The sequence below is a fragment of the Furipterus horrens genome, unplaced genomic scaffold (assembly GCF_987537825.1).
Source record: "Furipterus horrens unplaced genomic scaffold, mFurHor1.1.pri manual_scaffold_8, whole genome shotgun sequence".
Classification (NCBI taxonomy): Eukaryota; Metazoa; Chordata; class Mammalia; order Chiroptera; family Furipteridae; genus Furipterus; species Furipterus horrens.
In genome coordinates, this window is record NW_028327178.1 from 51,163,771 (window position 1) to 51,181,868 (window position 18,098).

The 18,098-nt window shown below is 39.1% G+C and overlaps 1 protein-coding gene across 2 annotated transcripts in view; it reads left to right on the plus strand.

Annotated features, from left to right (window-relative positions):
- The window catches only part of RALBP1 (ralA binding protein 1), a 67,856-nt gene that overhangs the window by 20,032 nt on the left and 29,726 nt on the right, over nucleotides 1-18,098 (plus strand). For both annotated transcript variants that reach the window (XM_090285809.1, XM_090285808.1), the window contains exon 2: nucleotides 14,376-14,671. In XM_090285809.1, the coding sequence (XP_090141935.1) occupies nucleotides 14,428-14,671 (244 nt within the window). In that variant the 5' untranslated portion in view covers nucleotides 14,376-14,427. The remainder of the gene's footprint in view (nucleotides 1-14,375; nucleotides 14,672-18,098) is intronic.

Below are 18,098 nucleotides of genomic sequence, written 5' to 3' on the forward strand. Positions count from 1 at the left end.
AGTTTAGTAAACCATTAGAGTAACTCTCAAAAGCTAATTTAGCTATCTATCATTCTTATATTACTTTGACCTTTTGCATGGGCAAGTGATTCTTATGTGTACTGATTAATACTGGTACGTGAAGAGAAAAACTTCTGGGAATAATGTATTTTTCTAGTTCTTTCGAGAAGTGAATGTTTTCAAGCCATTGTTTAGTTAAGTTTGATTCCAGTTTTATGAATCTTTTTTGTTTTATCTCAGTTGTAACAGTCACAACTGTTATTTTGAATTGAAATATTCAATTTCAAAGGTATAGTTTGTTTTGATCATAAAGTAAAATTCTAGATAGGTGGATTTTGCTTTATATGTTTAACTTAATAATATTTGTTAGATGTTGCAGAAGTAACATTTTTAACCTTCAGTTCTTTCTGGAGAGAAATTACTCTTAGTAACAGAAGCAGTCAGAGGCTTTCATTGAGAAAGATTAGAAATAGACATTCCTATTGTAGTGATTTTTGGTATGTGGGTTGGTGGGGTGTTGATGGTAAAAGCAAAAGTAGCATCATTTGAAAAGGAAAGTTTGTATTTTTTTAATGGTTCATGATCAGTCATCTCTGTATAGTATCCCTGGTTTTTTTCCCCTTCTGGGAGCTCTACTGAGATATTATTTACATTCATTGAAATGCACAGTTTAAGAAATTTTAACAAATGTATATGTACATATAGCCCACATGTTTGTCAAGATATAGAACAGAGCTATCAACCAGAAAGTTCTCTCTTACTACTTTGTACTCAGGTCCTGCCTCTTCCCCATACTCCCACAGCCATAGTTTTAAATTGTTTTGACAGAGATGAATTTGCCTGTTCTAGAACTTCATATAAATAGAATCATACTTTGTGTAATTTATTGTGTCTGGGTATGCTTTCTTGAAATTCAACTGTTTTGATGTGTGTATGAGTAATTTTTCTTTTTAAAAATGCTGATACTCCAATGAATTAATATATTGCAGTCTGTTTATACAGTTTCTTGATGGAAATGTGTTTCTAGTTTTTAACTGTTATGAATAAAGTTACTCTGGTCATTTTTTGTGAATATATGTTTGTTTCTTTTGGGTAAATAATTCAGGAGTGAAATAGGTAGATCATATGTGTAAGGGTTTAACTAAAAGATAATGCCTAACACTTTTCCAAAGTGGTTAAGCTTTATGTTCTCACAAGCAATGTATTAAACTGCATGGTGTCCCACATCATTACCAACTTTAGGATTTTCTTTCTGTTTAAATTTTAGCCATTTTAGATGGTGTCTATTGATAGTCATTGTGGTCTTAATTTACATTTGTTTGATGTTTAGTAATGCAGAGCTTTTTTCATGGACTTTTTTTTTTTAAGTATTTTTTATTGATTATGTTGTTACAGTAGTGCCAATTTTTTCCCCCTTTGTTCCCCTCTGCCCAGTACCCCCCTTCCCTCCAGCAATCCCACCTCTCTTAGTTCATGCCCACGGGTCGTGCATATAACTTCTTTGGCTTCACCCTTCCCTGTATTATTCTTAACTTCCTCCTGTCTATTTTGTACCAATCGATTATGCTTCTTAATCCCTGCACCATATTCCCATTCCTCCCCCTCCCACTCCCAGCTGATAACCCTCCAAATGATCCCCATACCTATGATTCTGTTCCTATTCTGGTTTGCTTAGTTGGATTTTGTTTTTATTTTTTAGATTCAGTTGTTGATAGTTGTGAGTTTGTTGTCATTTTAGTGTTCATAGTTTTGATCTTTTTTTTCCTAAGTCCCTTTGACATTTCATATAATAATGGTTTGGTAAGGATGAAATCCTTTAGCTTCACCTTGTCTGGGAAGCACTTCATCTGCCCTTCCATTCCAAATGATAGCCTTGCTGGATAGACTAGTCCTGGTTGCAGGTTGTCTTTCATCACATTGAATACAACTTGTCAGTCCCTTCCTGCCTGCAAAGTGTCCTCTGAGAAATCAGCTGATAGTCCTATAGGCACCCCCGTGTAGGCAACTCTCCGCCTCTCTCTTGCTGCCTCCAAGACTCTGTATTTATCTTTCACCTTTGGCATCTCAGTCATGATGCGTCCTGGTGTGGTCCTCTCTGGGTCCAGCTCGCCTGGGACCCTCCATGCTTCCCAGACCTGTATGTCCATCTCCTTCACAAAACTGGGGAAGTTTTCCTCATTTTTTTCAATTCTTGCTTCCTCATTCTGCACTGGTTGACTGTTTTTTTTCTTCCTTATATTCCATATCATTGATTTGAACCCCGGTTTCCTTCCCTTCACCATTGGTTTTGTGTGGATTTTCCTTCGTTTCACTTAGCATAGCCTTCGCTTCTTCTCTTATGTTTTTGTCATACTCAAGCATATCTGTCAATCCTGTGAGCATCTTTATCACCAGTGTTTTGAATTCTGCATCTGTTAGGTTGTCTATCTCCTCATCTGTTCGGTTGGCTATCTCCTCGTTGCTTAGTTCTCCCACTGGAACCTTTATCCGTCCCCCCTTTTGGGTCATACTTCTCTCTCTCCTCATTCTAACAGGCTCCTGTGTTTTTTTGCCTGTGTCCCAGGTAGCGCTGTCCCTCTTGTTATGTTGTAAGGGGCGGAGCCTTAGAGATTTGTCAGTACAGGGAGCCTGTTTCACCTTGTTGTGGCGCTGTATGTGGGGGAGGTGACCGAGTGGGAACAATGCCACCTGCTCAGCACTCACCCCTTTTCCAGGCACCTCTCCCACTTCCGCACTGGACCGGCGCCTCTCTAGCTGTTGCTCTGGCTGTCGTTCCCAGAGTAGGTGGGTCTGTGGACGTTCTAGGACCATGGGAGCCCTTTAAACAAGTGGACTCTGCTGTGACTGGCAGTTTCTGCCTCCTCCCCAACCCCCACTGGTTTGAACAGTCAGAAGCAATGAGGCTTGATTTTCCCCGGTGCTGGAACCGTGAACTGCTAGGTCCAGTGAGGAGCTGGGAATGCTCCCCAGTTGTCCCTCCTGACTTTTTAAAATGTGTAACTGTGCTTTCCTCTGGCCTGCCGCTGCCACTGCTCCTGCCACCACCACACCGTGTATTCTCCGCCCTGGCTCCGCTCCTCCTACCTGTCTGGATGAGTATTTCTTCTTTATATCTGTTTGCTGGACTTCCATACAATTTGATTTTCTGGAACTTCTGGTTGTTTTTACATTTGAGGTAGTAGTATTCCTTCTTAGTTGTGGAGGGAGACGCAGCATGTCCGTCTATGCCTCCATCTTGGCCGGAAGTCTTCATCAACTTATTGACCAGTTGTATATTTTCCTTTGTAAATTGTTTGCTCAACTGTTTTTGCCCATTATTGTTTTGGATTATTTGTCTTTTTATCATTAAATTATAGGAGTTCTTTGGTTCTTGAACTTAATTTGTTCCAGAGGGCTGTTCAAGAAGTGATTTGTTCGAAAACCAAGTAATTTTCCCCCCAGGCATCAGCATGAAAGGGATGTTGGGTTGAGAACAGAAGTTTTGTTTGACAACTGAGGTATTTTTTCCATGAACAACATGGTTGAGAACTCAGTTGTTGGAGATGAGAAAGGTTTGAGAACCAGTTTGTCTATATTCTGGAGATAAATATATCTCAAAGGTGTTCTCCATGCCTTTGGCTTGACTACTCTTTTTCTTAATACAGTAGTCCCTCTCTATATCACGGTTCACTTATGCGGCCTCACTGTATTGTGGAATTTTAAAAAATATTATATTTAATTGTTTATCGCAGATTTTTTGCTATATCCCGGGATTTTGCAGTAATGTATACGTATGTTGTTAAAGTTATGTAGGTTTAAGAGTGTAGAATATGTTTAAGAACGTAAGTAGTATTTATAAAAGTGTGGAAAAGGTTAATAAGAGAGTGGGAAAGGTTAATAAGGGACCGGGAACGCTTTAAACGTGTGTGCGAAGGGTTTATAAAGCCTTAAAATATATATAAATACTAAAATAAATGTAAGGTTCCTACTTCGCAGATTTTCACTTATTGCGGGGGGTGGGGGTCTAGAACGTAATACCCGCGGTTAGTGAGGACATACTGTAATGTCTTTTGATGAGCAGAAGTTTTTATTTTTGAGAAAGTCCAATTTGTCAAGTTTCAATTTTGTAGATAAAGTTTTCAGGTCCTATCTGAAAAATTGTTACCCCAAGGTCTCAAAAATATGGTTTTTAGGTTTATGACTTAACATGAATTACATCTTGTGAATTATGTGATGGAGAGGACTTAGCTGCTGCTTTTTTTTTGTCACGTGATTATTCAGCACCATTTGTTGGAGACTTTCCTGCATGAATTCCTTTGGAACCATTGTTGACAGTCAATTGACTACATACATGTGGGTCTCTTTCTGAATTTTGTTTTGCCCCATTATTCTGTCTGTCCTTACTTCAGTACCAAACTGTCTTTATTACATTGGCCTTAATAACTTTGTTGTTTTCCAAGATGGTTGTAGCTGTCCTAAGTTCTTTGTATTTCTAAAAAATGTAAGGTCAGCTTGTCAATTTCTTTCAAAGGGTTTTTTTTTTTAACCTTATTGATGTAAAATTTACATACTATAAAATGCCTCCATTGGAAAGTATAGTTCTTTGTGTTTTGACAGTTGTATATAGCTATGAAACCACCACCACAATCATGATATAGAACATTTTGCCATGCCAAAGATTCTCTAAAGCCCCTTTGCATTCACTTTCATAACTGGCCACATGTGGCTCAACAATATCACTGATTGGCTTTCTACAGATTATTTTTGCTTGTTCTGGAATTCCATAAACATGGACTTATACAGAGTGAATGTAAGGTGTCTGGGTGTTTTTTGCTCATTATTATTTTTGAGACTCATCTATGTTGTCATGTCCACTTTATTGCTGAGGAATATTCCATTATTAGGATATATAATAATTTTTTTTTCTTTTTTCTTTCTTTTATTTTTTGGTTTTTCAATTACAGTTGTCCCATTTTTTCCCCCATTGCTACCCCCACCCAGGATATATAATAATTTATGCTATTTGCTTGTTGATGAATATTTTTGTTATTTCCAGTTTTTGTCTATTGTGAATGAAGATATTATTAACTTTCATTGACAAGTCTTCAGATTTAGATTTTTATTTCTCTTGAGTAAATACCTGGAGTGGAATTGTTAGGTGCTATATGTATATTAATTTTATAAGAAACTTAAGCACTTTTCAAAAGTGGTTGTGCAGTTTTACATTCCCACCAACAGATGAGAGTACCAGTACGCCACATCCCTACCAACACTTGGCATTGTAAGTGCTTTATGAAAAACATTTTTATTTTATTAATATTTATTGACTTGAGAGCAAGAGAGACATCAATTTTTTTCCACTTGTTTATGCATTCACTGGGTGATTCTTGTATGTGCCCTGATTGGGAATCAAACCCACAACCCTGGCTTATTAGGATGATGCTCTAACCAACTGAGCTACTGGGACAGGGCTGTCTTTAATTGTAGTAATTGTAGTAGGTGTATAGTGGTGTTTTTTCTTTTAATTTGCATTTCCCTAAGAAGTAATGATAATTGAGCATGGTTTTCATGTACTTTTTGGCTATTTGAATGTTTTCTTGGATGAAGTGTTCATAATTTTTGCTTATTGTTTTTTGAGTTATCTTACTGATTTATAAGATACATATATGTGTTACTGTCAGTATTTAGGTAGATATTAATAAAAGAAAGGGGAGCAAAGGGAACTAGACATTGAGCTTAATAAAACTGGGGAGCATGAGCTGTTTGCTTCACTAGGAAGCTACAACTTCACAACCCAGGGGAATATAACTGCTCCACCAAGGAGATTAACACTTCTCCCTTGCCCCCTCTAGTACTAGATTGCCAGGTGGGAGCAGGGGAAGGTGGGCACATGCACAATAGAAGTCAGAATGGAGTCAGGTGAGGTGTTGGAGCATAGAGGCTTGTCAGTCCTGCTAGGGGGTATAAACCTATCAAAAGCTCATGAAAACTTGGGAATCTCATTGGCCACTTTGAAAAGCTTCTGGTCTCTTCCAAGCCCAAGCTAATATAATCACAGGGGAACGAAGGAGCTTGCTCGCTCTCTCTCTCTCTCTCTCTCTCTCTCTCTCTCTCTCTCTCTCTCTCTCTCTCTCTCTCTCTCTCTCTCCCTCCCTCTCCCTCTCCCTCTCCCTCTCCCTGTACTTGCCCTGTTTGTTTGCATGTCCTATTCTGTCTGGAAACACACGACCATGTTCGTCTAGCACAGTGGTTCTCAACCTGTGGGTTGCGACCCCTTTGGGGGTCGAACAACCCTTTCACAGGGGTCACCTAAGACCATCGGAAAACACATATATAATTACATATTGTTTTTGTGATTAATCACTATGCTTTAGTTATGGTTGGGGTTCACCACAACATGAGGAACTGTATTAAGGGGTCGCGGCATTAGGAAGGTTGAGAACCACTGGTCTAGCAGCTCCCAGGGTCCATGGCAGGCTGCGTGGGCTCTGAAGAACTAAGCTTTAATGTGAAGCAGAAGCTCTGGACATTGGTTTTTGCTTTGGCCTTGGTGAGGAAAAGGGTGTACTTTTTCCATGATGGGATGGATGGAGATGGGAAATTGGAAGTGTAGAGGTCAGCTTCTATTGCCACCCGAATAAACCATTCCACACCAAAGTCTCCAATGTGTGGGTCTTTGATATGCTTTCCTCATGATCCCATGGAAGAGCCTCTTTTCAACTGACAGCATGTATCTTATAAATCAATGAAATATACCGATACACATTTTTTTCTGAAGAAACGAGTTGTCAGCTATATGTATTACAAATATTTTTATCAAGTATGGCTTGTCATTTAATTATCCTAATTTTCTTTCAAAGAGTAGAAGTTTTAAATAGTGATGAAAATCAATTTGTCAATTTGTTCTTTTATGGTCTGTGCTTTTAGTGTCCTAGCTGATGTATTTTTGCCTATATTTGTCTGCTTGTTCTATTGTATACTGAGAAAGGAGTACTGTAATAATGATAATTGGGGATTTTATTTCTGTCAATTTTTGCTTCATGTAGTTGAAGCTCTTATTAGGCATGTACTCATATAGATTTATGTCTTATGATTGTGAGACTATCCTTTATTTCTGACACTACTTGTCTTGAAGTCGGTTTTGTCTGATACTGTAGTGACTCACCTTTCTTATGATACATGTTTGTATGGCATATCTTTTCATTTGCTTTTAACTTTTCTATGTAGTATTTATATTTAAAGCACATCTCTTGTAAACAACATAGCTAAACCTTGCTTTTCATTCAGTATGATTATCTATGCTTTTTAATTGGAATGCTTAGTTTATTGCATTTAATGTAACTATTGGTTTTAATTTTACTATATTGTGATTGGTTTTCTATGTAACTGATCTTTTCTTTGGAGGTTTTTTTTCCCCCTCTTGTTTCTGACTACTCATGTGGTCTCCACTGACACTGAGGTGGGGGTGGTTTCATTATTACTGGGTGATGGTGAAAATCCTGGCTCAGCACTAGGCCTTCTTAGACCACCCCGCAGGAAAGGAACAGGGTGCTAGTTACTTCTGGGCTCGGGGTGGAAGTCCACATTCTCCATATAGTCTCCACTGATACCCTTGTGTGAGAAGGGGACTTATTACCATATAGCAGATGTAAAATGCCCAGCTCCCTACTTGGCCTTCCCAGACACCATCTCCCATACTCCCAAGTGGGATTTTGGGGGTACCTCATGAGGGTACATCTAGGCTACTCCTTACTGGTACAAATCGGGGTGAGGCCATAGATTTTCCTCTGGTGTTTGGCTGGAGCACACCATTATTATTTAAAGTTTTGCTTTGGAAGGAGCAGGCTTTTGTTGTTGTTGCTTTATCTGTACCCATCTGGGTTTCTGGGTTTCTAGCTTCTTGAGTTCCATGTCTGTGATATAGAGGCAAACAGAAAACTCAGAGAAGTCATAGCTATGGTCCTTGGATTGTGAGGTCCCTAACCTGTCCACCTTCTTCTCCCTACCTGTCAGTCTTGGTTTTTGTTTTGTTTTTTAAAAAATCTGATATCCAGGATTTTTAGTTGTATTTTCCAAGGGGGATAGGGATAAATATTTTTTTCTTCAAAATGTAGACAAATTTACAGCACTTCTTTTGTCTCAGAAGTAGGAATTTCTCACTTTTGTTGTTTTATTTTCTTACCTTTGGCTGTTTATACTTAAATTTACCATGGACCATATGAGGCCTCTCTCTTCTGCACTTTTATTCAGTGAAATTTAGGCTTGCTATAGCTCCCCAGTACTCAGTACTCAAAACAGTATATCCTAGTGCAAACACATTGTTGTTTCCTATTAAATCATCCTACATTCAGGCTTTCACTCCTTCGTATCTGCTTTTAGCTGCTCCCCCTTCTTTCACTCATTCCCAACTATAGATTAATCAGGTCAACAGTATTTCTTTAGAGTAGTTTTTCCAAGATAATTTTTAAAAATATGCTTTATTGATTATGCTGTTACAGTTGTCCCAATTTCTTTTCCCTTTTTCCCCCTCCACCCAGTGAACCCATTCCTCCAGTTGTCCCCCTCCCTTAGTCCATGCCCATTGGTTGTGCATATAGTGCTTCTCAACATCTTCCTGTCTACTTTACTCCCTCTACTATGCTTCTTAATTCCTGCACCATTTCTCTCCCTTTCCCCTCTTCCCCCTCCCTGCTGAACTCCCCACAAAATGCTCCCCATACCTATAATTCTTTTTCCACTCTCGTTGCCTACTTAGTTGGCCTTTGTTTTGATTCCCTAGCTTCTGTTTGTTGTTGGTTGTTGTGATACAGTTTTCATTTTAATGTTCATAGTTTTGATCCTCTTTCTCCTAAACAAGTTCCTTTAACATTTCATATAACAGTGATTTGGATCTGATCAACTCCTTCAGTTTTACTTTGTCCTGGAAGCACTTTCTCTGCCCTCCTATTCTGAATGACAGCTTCGCTGGATAGAGTATTCATGGTTGTAGGTTTTTGCTTTTCATTTCTTTGAATATTTCTTGCCAGTCCCTTCTTGCTTGCAGAGTTTCTTTTGAGAATACAGCTGATAGTCTTATTGGGACCTCTTTGTATGTAATTCTCTTCTCTCTTGCTGCTTTTAAGATTCTCTCTTTATCCTTAATTTTTGACATTTTGATTCTAATGTGTCTTGGTGTGGTTCTCCTTGGATCCAGTTTTTTTGGAACTCTCTGTGCTTCATGGACCTGTAAGTCTATTTTCTTTCCCAAGTTAGGGAAGTTCTGCTTCATTATTTTTTCACATAATTTTTCAGTTTCTAATTCTTCTTCACCTTCTGGCAACCCTATGATTCGGATGTTGGCCCGCTTATAGCTGTCCCATATGTTTCTGAGCCTCTCCTCATTTTCCTCACTTTTTGTTTCCTCTTTCTGCACTGGTTGACTGTTTGTTCCTTCCCTATGTTCCGATTTGTTGATTTGATCCCTGGTTTTCTTTACCTCAACACTAGTTTTGTATGTGTTTTCATTCATTTCAGCAGGACTAGCTTTCACTCCTTCCCTATCTTGTTTAAGATCTGCTGGTTGTTCTCTGTAAGCTTTCATATAACCAAAGCTCTGAACTGTGCCTCAGAAAGATTTCCTATCTGCTGCTTTGTTAGATTAGATATTTACTGTCTGGTCAACTGCGTCACTGGGATCTCTATCATGATCTGTGCCATTCTGACAGTTTTGTGTTTACCTTTGCTTCCTGGGTGGGACTATCACACCTCCTATGCTATAGGGGGGAGAGCCCCGTGCACTTGTTACAACCGGGCGACCCTTCTCACCACGCTGTGGCATTTTGTGTGGGGGTGGGGATCCAAGATGGATTCCTGCCATTCACTTTCCATGGAGAGACCGAGAGCCTGCTCCTCCGTCCCCACCCCCTCAGGGCCTCACAGTTTAGGGCAATGCGGGTCTACCTTCCCTGGCATTGGAATCGCAAGCTGATAGGTCTGGTCTGCTGTTGGGGGTGCTCCCCATGCGCTTATTGCCTCCCCTTAAATACGGGTGTCTGTGCTTACCGCTGTCCCGCCGCCACTGCTGCCACCAGCACAGCTTGACCTCTCCACCCTGGCTTCGTCCCTCCTACCTGCCTGGACGAACACCACTTCTTGATAACTTCCTACATTGGACTTCCATTTATTTTCTGGAAGTTCTGGTTATTTCTGGTTTTGCGGTAGTTGTTTCCTTTTTACTTACGAGGGAAACGGAGCGTGTCAGTCTAGGCCGCCATCTTGGCTGTAAGTCTCCTGTGTGTTTGCCTCTGTCAAGAGTTATAGTTCTTAAATGAAGATCCTTACACTGAAAGGAGCACAGAGTTTAAGAGAGAACTTCAAAAGTGCTTATCTCTGAATAACGAAATTTATAAAGATCTCTCAGCTAAAAGCAAGCCATCTAAAATAACAGATTTTTTGCAAAAAGTAGATCGTAGAAATCAAGATATGCTGAAGGAAGTTCAGAGGATGAGGGTATCTTGTCAAAAAGAAAGCACATTCGGTTAATGGAGCTTGGTAGTGATGATGAAGAAAACTTAATTCATATTAGTATGTAATACTTTTGATGAAAATTGCTTTAATAAATATATTTCTCTCAGTTATAAAAATATAATAGTATGCTTTTAAAATTTTTGGAATCTAACCCCCCTTCTTGTGCTAGTTCTTTGTTTCATATAACATGGATTTGCATAACACAGCATTTGTTAGGAACCTAACAACCGTGTTATACAGGGGTTACCTGTACTCCCTTTTGTGTGTGTGTACATAAAGAGCAGTTTAGTAGAAAGAATGTGTTTTGAGTCAAACAGATCCTGTTTTTACCTTTTCTTTGATCTGTGACATAGGGTAAATGACTTCAGTTTTCTGAGCCTTAGTTCCAGTATTTATAAACATGGAAAAATACTAGCTTTCTCATAGAATGTGCTAAGGTTACTTAAAGTATGTGAAAGTTCATGAAGTCACAGGAACTCAAAATTTGTATTCCTTTCTTTTGTTTCTTTAATTCAAGTTTAAGGCTAAGAGCCAGGTTCATTTATTCTTATCTTTGTCACGTCAGCAGTATGTAATATGTTGAGAACATAGAAGAGACAGTAATTATTCGATTACATAAATATTTGAGCTCTGACTGGTGTGGCTCAGTTGGTTGGGTTATTGTCCTGCAAACCAAGAGGTTACCAGTTCAATTCCTGGTCAGGGCATATGCCTGGGTTGCTGGTTTGTTCTCCTGTCCGAGCACGTTATAAGAGGCAACTGATTGTTTCTCTCTCACATCGATGTTTCTTTCCCTCTCTTTCTCCCTCTCTAAAAATAAATAAACCCTGGCTGGTGTGGCTCAATGGATTGAGCATTGGCCTGTGAACCGAAGGGGTGCCAGTTTGATTCCCGGTCAGGGCACATGCTTGGGTTCTAGGCTGCATCTCTTGGAGGCATATGAGAGGCAACTAATCTGTATATCTCTCACACATCAATGTTTCTCTTCCTCTCTTTCTCCTTCCCTTCCCCTCTATTAAAAATAAAAAGACATTACAAAAATAAAGTCTTAAATAAGTAAATAAATATATAAATAAAGTGCTTCCTGTATGCCTTGTGTTGTGTTTAATGCTAGAGCTCACAGATTTTTAGGCAGGACAGACATATGCATAGGTATTTAAATGATGGCATGGTACATACAGTGTAGAGGTGTGTCCAGGAGATTCTGTGAAGATGGAAAAGAACTATCTGTAGCTTAGATTGGACAAGGTGGGTCATGAGGGAAGATTCCTGGAGAAAGTGTTGCTTGTACTTAATCTTTTTTTTTTTTTACAGCTTTATTGAGGTATAATTTACATACTATAAGGTTTACCTAATTAAATATGTAATTCATTTATTTTTAGTAAATATATAGGTTTATGTAACCACATCACAATCCAAATCTAGAACATTTCCATTTATTCCAAAAATGGAAAGGGAGAGAAACATTGGTGTGGGAAAGAAACATTGATGTGTTGCCTTTTGCACATGCCCCAACCAGGGACTGAACCTACAACGCAGGCATGTGCCCTGACCAGGAATTGAACAGGTGAACTTTTACTTTGTGGGATGACGCCCAAACAGCTGAGCTACACCAGTTAGGGCATGGCCTGTTCATTTTTGAAAACGATAATAATAAAAATAATATATGGACATGATAAGGTTCAAACCATGGAAATTAAGGGATAAAATGGAAATTAAAAAAAAATTTCTCCTTTTTTCCTATTACCATTTCCAAAAGTTAACAGTGATTAACTATTTCTCATATACTTTCAGAAATGTGTGGTTTTTTTCCATTATTTAGATAGACCGTAATTTAACTTACATATTGATCTTGTCAACTGATGGTCGTTGGCACCAGTTTAATGCCAACAGGAATCCCCAATCTGAGGTGCAGTTTGAAGGAAACGTTATTCAGTGCAAACAGTGTTACAGCTCAATTATGAAGCAGCATGGCTGTGAGGTGACCGTGTTAGGCAACTCTGCTTTGTTCCACTGGGCTCCCGTCAGCTCTGCTGTGCCCTGCAGTACCTGCTCTTCTCTGCTCTGGTGAAATGTCGCTAGAAAACAGTCTTCATTTTTCAGTGGAAAGGGAAAGTGGGCTCCCCCCAGTCAGAGGGGAGCTGGCTTAGATAGAAGTCCCCACCCCTGATCCCTGATTGATTAGTCCTCATGCAAATGAGGACTCCAGAAAGCATAGTGCTGGTCAGTCAAAGTAGAGCCGTTCTGATTGGTTGGTGACAGTGCTGATGGGAACTTTAGGTGTACATCTATTGGATGGGGAAAGCCTCAGTTCTATTGTTTGAAATAGGATTCCAGGAACTCATTTATAAGGGCTGGCTCAGATGGCAGAAACATAGTGCAGGCAGGCAGTTCTGTGTGGGAAGCAGGTGGTGAGTAATACTGTTGGCTTCTCAGAAAGTGCAGTTTGTGTGAAAGGCCCCATGTGTAGAAATGTCTGTTATGTTCTGTTTCTTAAATTTAAGCCCAGTTAGCCTTTCTTAGTAGGTATCTTTCTCGGGGTCCCCAATTGTCATTTAGATTATTTTGTTTTTGCTTTTACAGTACTAAAATGAATATTTTTATGTGTGTATTTTTGAACTCTTGTAAAAGTATATCTGAAAGATAAATTTCTAAAAAGAGAATTCCTGGGTCAAAGAGAGTACATTTAAAATTTTGATAGATATTACTAAATTGCTTTTTAAAAAAGATTGTGCTAATTTATACTTCTCCCATTAGATATTCTTGAGTCCCTGTTTGCTAATATCCTTACCAACACTGGATAGTATGCATCTATTTTGTTCTTTGCCAGTTTGATGGTAAAAGATGGTAACTTGTTGTTTTACTTTATGTTTTTAAAATTATAGTTGTAGCTGAACATTGTTTTGTATAGATATTAGTCATTTTTCTATGTGCTGTTTGTTCATGTCCTTTGTGTAGATCTCTTAATTTGTTTATATTTTAATTGATTTGGAAATGCTTTTTAAAGAAATAAGCTCTGTCACAGTTTGCAAATTTTTTTTCATCTTTGCTTGTCTTTTGACTTTATTTATGGTCAGATTTATCGCTTATTATTTATGGCTTGTGGTTTCTTTAAATTGCAAAATAACCTGAAAAGTGAGTGCAAAGAGAAATAGTGATTCCAATAGTATTTCAATTGAATATCAAGAGAACTAATGCCAAGTATCTTACAAACACAGTACTTTGACTATGTATCTTCCATCTAAAAAAGAAAAAAATGCAAACTTTTGTCTTTTGTAGTGTCCATTCTAGAGAAACTATTTGTGTGTATTTTACAATTGAGCAAATGAGGTAATTGTAGTGTAAAGTAAAATAGTTATTAGCAACACATGGACTAATTGCTTGCAACATAGAAGAACTACAGTTAGTGATCTATAATTGTGTCAATCATTAGTCTATCATTGAAACTTATAAATTTTAATTTTGATACTGGACTATTATGTGAGGTTATAAAAATAGTCTTTGTAATTTATTATTTACAGTTGCTTGGCCATAGCTTAAAGAAAAACAGTAATATTTTAAGTTGGATAGTAATCAAAATGAAGCCTTTTACAATAGTGAGTTTTGTCTTTTAAAGGAACTCTATTCTACTTTGAATACTCTTAACTCTGATTTTTATTTGGTTTACTTCTCTAATATTCGAAGATCCCAGGGCTTTCAGCTCGTAAGAACTGAATGTAAGATGCATGGAATGTAACTTGCAATTGTAAAATGAAAGCATCTTTTTAAAGGAGGGTAATGTAAAACTACTTTTGATTTGTAAGTGCAAGATCAATTGCTGTGCTGTGCGTGTGTGGTGCTTGTGTTTTGGTTGGCGTTTGATGACTGATGCTCTTTTTTTCTCTGTACAGGTGTAATGGATAGGTAACAGAGAAGCCCTCGGCACTGTCTCAGGGAGGCAAAATGACGGAGTGCTTCCTGCCCCCCACCAGCAGCCCCAGTGAACATCGCAGGGTGGAGCATAGCAGTGGTCTTACCAGAACCCCCAGCTCTGAGGAAATCAGCCCTACTAAATTTCCTGGATTGTACCGTACTGGCGAGCCCTCGCCTCCTCATGACAGCCTCCATGAACCTCCTGACATAGTGTCTGATGATGAAAAAGACTATGGCAAGAAAAAAGGAAAATTTAAGAAAAAGGAAAAAAGGAGTAAGTGGCATTTTTCTCTATGGTTTTGGTATATTTTTGATAAACTTCTACTTTAATCACATGTGCCTGCTATCTTTTAGAAATATGTCCAAAGACTCCTTGTTTGAGATTTCTTATTTACTTTACAAGGTCTCAATTTTTGTATAGTAGAGTTATATATTAGGGTCTTAGTTTCACCAAAATAAAAAGCACCCCAAAATAAAAACAAAAAAACAAACTAAATTTCCAGAAATAGTAAAATTTTCTGGTGGAAATTCCTTAAAGTAGTCATTTAGAATAATGTATAAAAAATAGAAATTGGAATTTTGCCTCTGTAGAATTTTACTTTTTGGCAAGGTTGTGCAAGCAGTTGGGGTATACATTATTGGAACTGTGAAAAAAGTAATTATTCATTTGTTGTAAGCAGATGCCATGAGGCATTTACTTGTCCCTACTTGAGAAGGGAGGATGAATTGTTTTAAGCATTGGTCTTTAGTACATTAAAAGCAAGTCAAGTGAGTTATTTTAAGTATTACTTTATTTTGAGTTTCATGTTTTTTTAGAAAAAGATTTTATTTATTTACTTATTTTGTAGAGAGAGGGGAAGGGAGGGAGAAAGAGAGAGAGAGAAATATCAATGTGTGGTTGCGTTTTGTGTGCCCCCAAACTGGGGAACAGGGCCTGCAACCTAAGCATGTGCCCTGACTGGGAATCGAACCAGTGACCTTTGGTTCGCAGTCCAGCACTCAATCTACTGCTACACCAGCCAGATAAAGCTTTATGGTATTTTTAAGTTTATTTTTGAGGTATAACATTCAGATAGAATGCACACTCAGATTGTGTACAGCTTGATGAGTTATCACAAAATGGATACTCTTGTGTATCTACTGCAAGGATCTGGAAATGAAGCTTAATGAGCACCTTAGAAATTCCCTTAATTGGACTTCCAGCCAAGATGGAGGCCTAGACAGACACCCTGGGTCTCCCTCCACAACTAAGAAGGAATACAACTACCTTAAAACTAGAGACAACCAGGAGTTTCAGAAAATCAAGCTGCATGGAAGTCCCACAAACAAAGATATAAAGAAGAAATACTCATCCAGACAGGTAAGAGGGGCAGAGCCAGGGTGGAGAGGACGCAGTGTGGTGGCAATGGCAGCGGTGGCAGCGGCAGGCCAGCAGAAAGCACAGTCACATGTTTTAAAAAGTCAGGAAAGACACTTGGGGAGCACTCCCAGCTCCTCACCAGACTGCACAGCTCATGGTCCCAGCGCCAGGGAAAATTAAGCCTCATTGCTTCTGACTGTGCAAACCAGTGGGGGTTGGGTGGAGGAAGAAAGTGCAGTTCTCTCATCAGTCTACTTGTTTAAAGGGCCCCCACGGTCCTAGAACATCCGCAGACCCACCCACTCTGGGAACAATGGCCAGGGAAACAGCTAGAGAGGTTCCAGTCCCATATGGAAGTGGGAGAAGTGCCTGGAAAAGGGGCGAGTACTGAGTAAGCGGCATTGTTCCCTCTCTGACCCCTCCTCCACATGCAGCACCACAACGTGGTGAAACAGGTCGCTCTGCACTGATGGATACCTAAGGCTCCGCCCCTTACAACATAACAGGAGCGACAGCTCTATCTAAGACACAGAGGCAGACAAACACAGGAGCCTGTCAAAATGAAGAGACAGAGAAGTATTGCCCAAAAGAGGGAAAGGATCAAGGTTCCAGTGGGAGAACTAAGCAACAAGGAGATAGCCAACCTCACAGATGAGGAGATAGCCAACCTAACAGATGTAGAATTCAAAACACTGGTGATAAAGATGCTCACAGGCTTGACAGATATGCTTGACTACAGCAAATGCATAAGGGAAGAAGTGAAGGCCATGCTAAATGAAATGAAGGAAAATCCACACAAAACCAGTGGTGAAGGGAAGGAAACCAGGGTTCAGATCAATGATTTGGAACATAAGGAAGAAAAGAACAGTCAACCAGTACAGAATGAAGAAACAAGAATTGAAAAAAATGAGCAGAGGCTTAGGAACCACCGGGACAACTTTAAACTTGCCAACATCTGAATCATAGGGGTGCCAGAAGAAGAGGAAGAGCAAGAAATTGAAAACTTATGTGAAAAAATAATGGAGGAAAACTTCCCAAATTTGGCAAAGGAAATAGACATACAAGCCGAGGAAGCACAGGGTCCCAAAGAAGCTAAGCCCAAAGAGGACCAAACCAGGCACATCATAGTGAAAAAGCCAAAGTTGAAAAATAAAGAGAGAATCTTAAAAGCAGCAAGAGAGCTACCTACAAAGGGGTGCCTATAAGGCCGTCAGCTGCTTTCTCAAAAGAAACTTGGCAGGCAAGAAGGGACTGGCACGCAGTATTCAGTGATGAAAAGCAAGGACCTACAACCAAGATTACTCTATCCAGCAAAGCTATCATTTAGAATGGAAGGGCAGATGAAGTGCTTCCCAGACAAGGTAAGCTAAAAGAGTTCATTATCACCAAGCCATTATTATATGAAATGTTAAAGGGAACTTACTTAAGAAAAAGAAGATCAAAACGATGAACACTAAAATGACAACAAATTCTCAATCTAAAAAATAGAAACAAAATTCAACTAAGCAAAGCAGAATAGGAATAGAATCATAGCTATGGGGATCATTTGGAGGGTTATCAGCTGGGAGGAGGAAGGGGGAGAAATGGGGAGATGGTGCAGGGATTAAGAAGCATAATCAGTTGGTACAAAATAGGGCGAAGTTAATAATATAGGGAAAGGTGAAGCGAAAGAACTTCTATGCACAACCCATGGACATGAACTAAGTGGGGTGGGATTGCTGGAGGGAAGGCGGGTACTGGGCAGAGGGGAGCAAAGAGTAAAAAATGTTGGGACTACTGTAACAACATGATCAATAAAATATACTTTAAAAAATCCCTTTATTGTCCTTGCACAGGAAATCTCCCACTCCTCCCAGAGATACGCTTCTATTAGCATAGCTTGATCATGCCTAGTTTTGGATTTATGTAAATAGAAGCAGATTTTCTTCTGTGTCTGGTTTCTTTTGCCCAGTGTTGTATTTGTTAGATTCACTTGTGTTGTTTCATTCAGTAGTAATTTGTTCATTTTCATTGTGTTAATAGACTAGAAATACTAGAATTTATCCTTTCTACTGTTACTGGTCTCTTGGGTTGTTTTCAGTTTGTGACTGTCATGAAGAGTGCTTCTATAAACACCATTGTACATGGTTATGCATTTCTCTTGTGTATATGCCTGGGAATAGAACTGCTCATTCACAGGCCATGCTTATTTCATTCAGCATTAGTAGAGCCTGCAAAAACAGTTTCCCAGAGTAGTCGTATTAGTTTACACTCCTACCAGCAGTGTCTGAGAACTCAAATTGCTATGCATCATGGTAGTGTGCCCTTAAGATTTCTGCCTTTCTTGCCTTGGCTGGTGTGG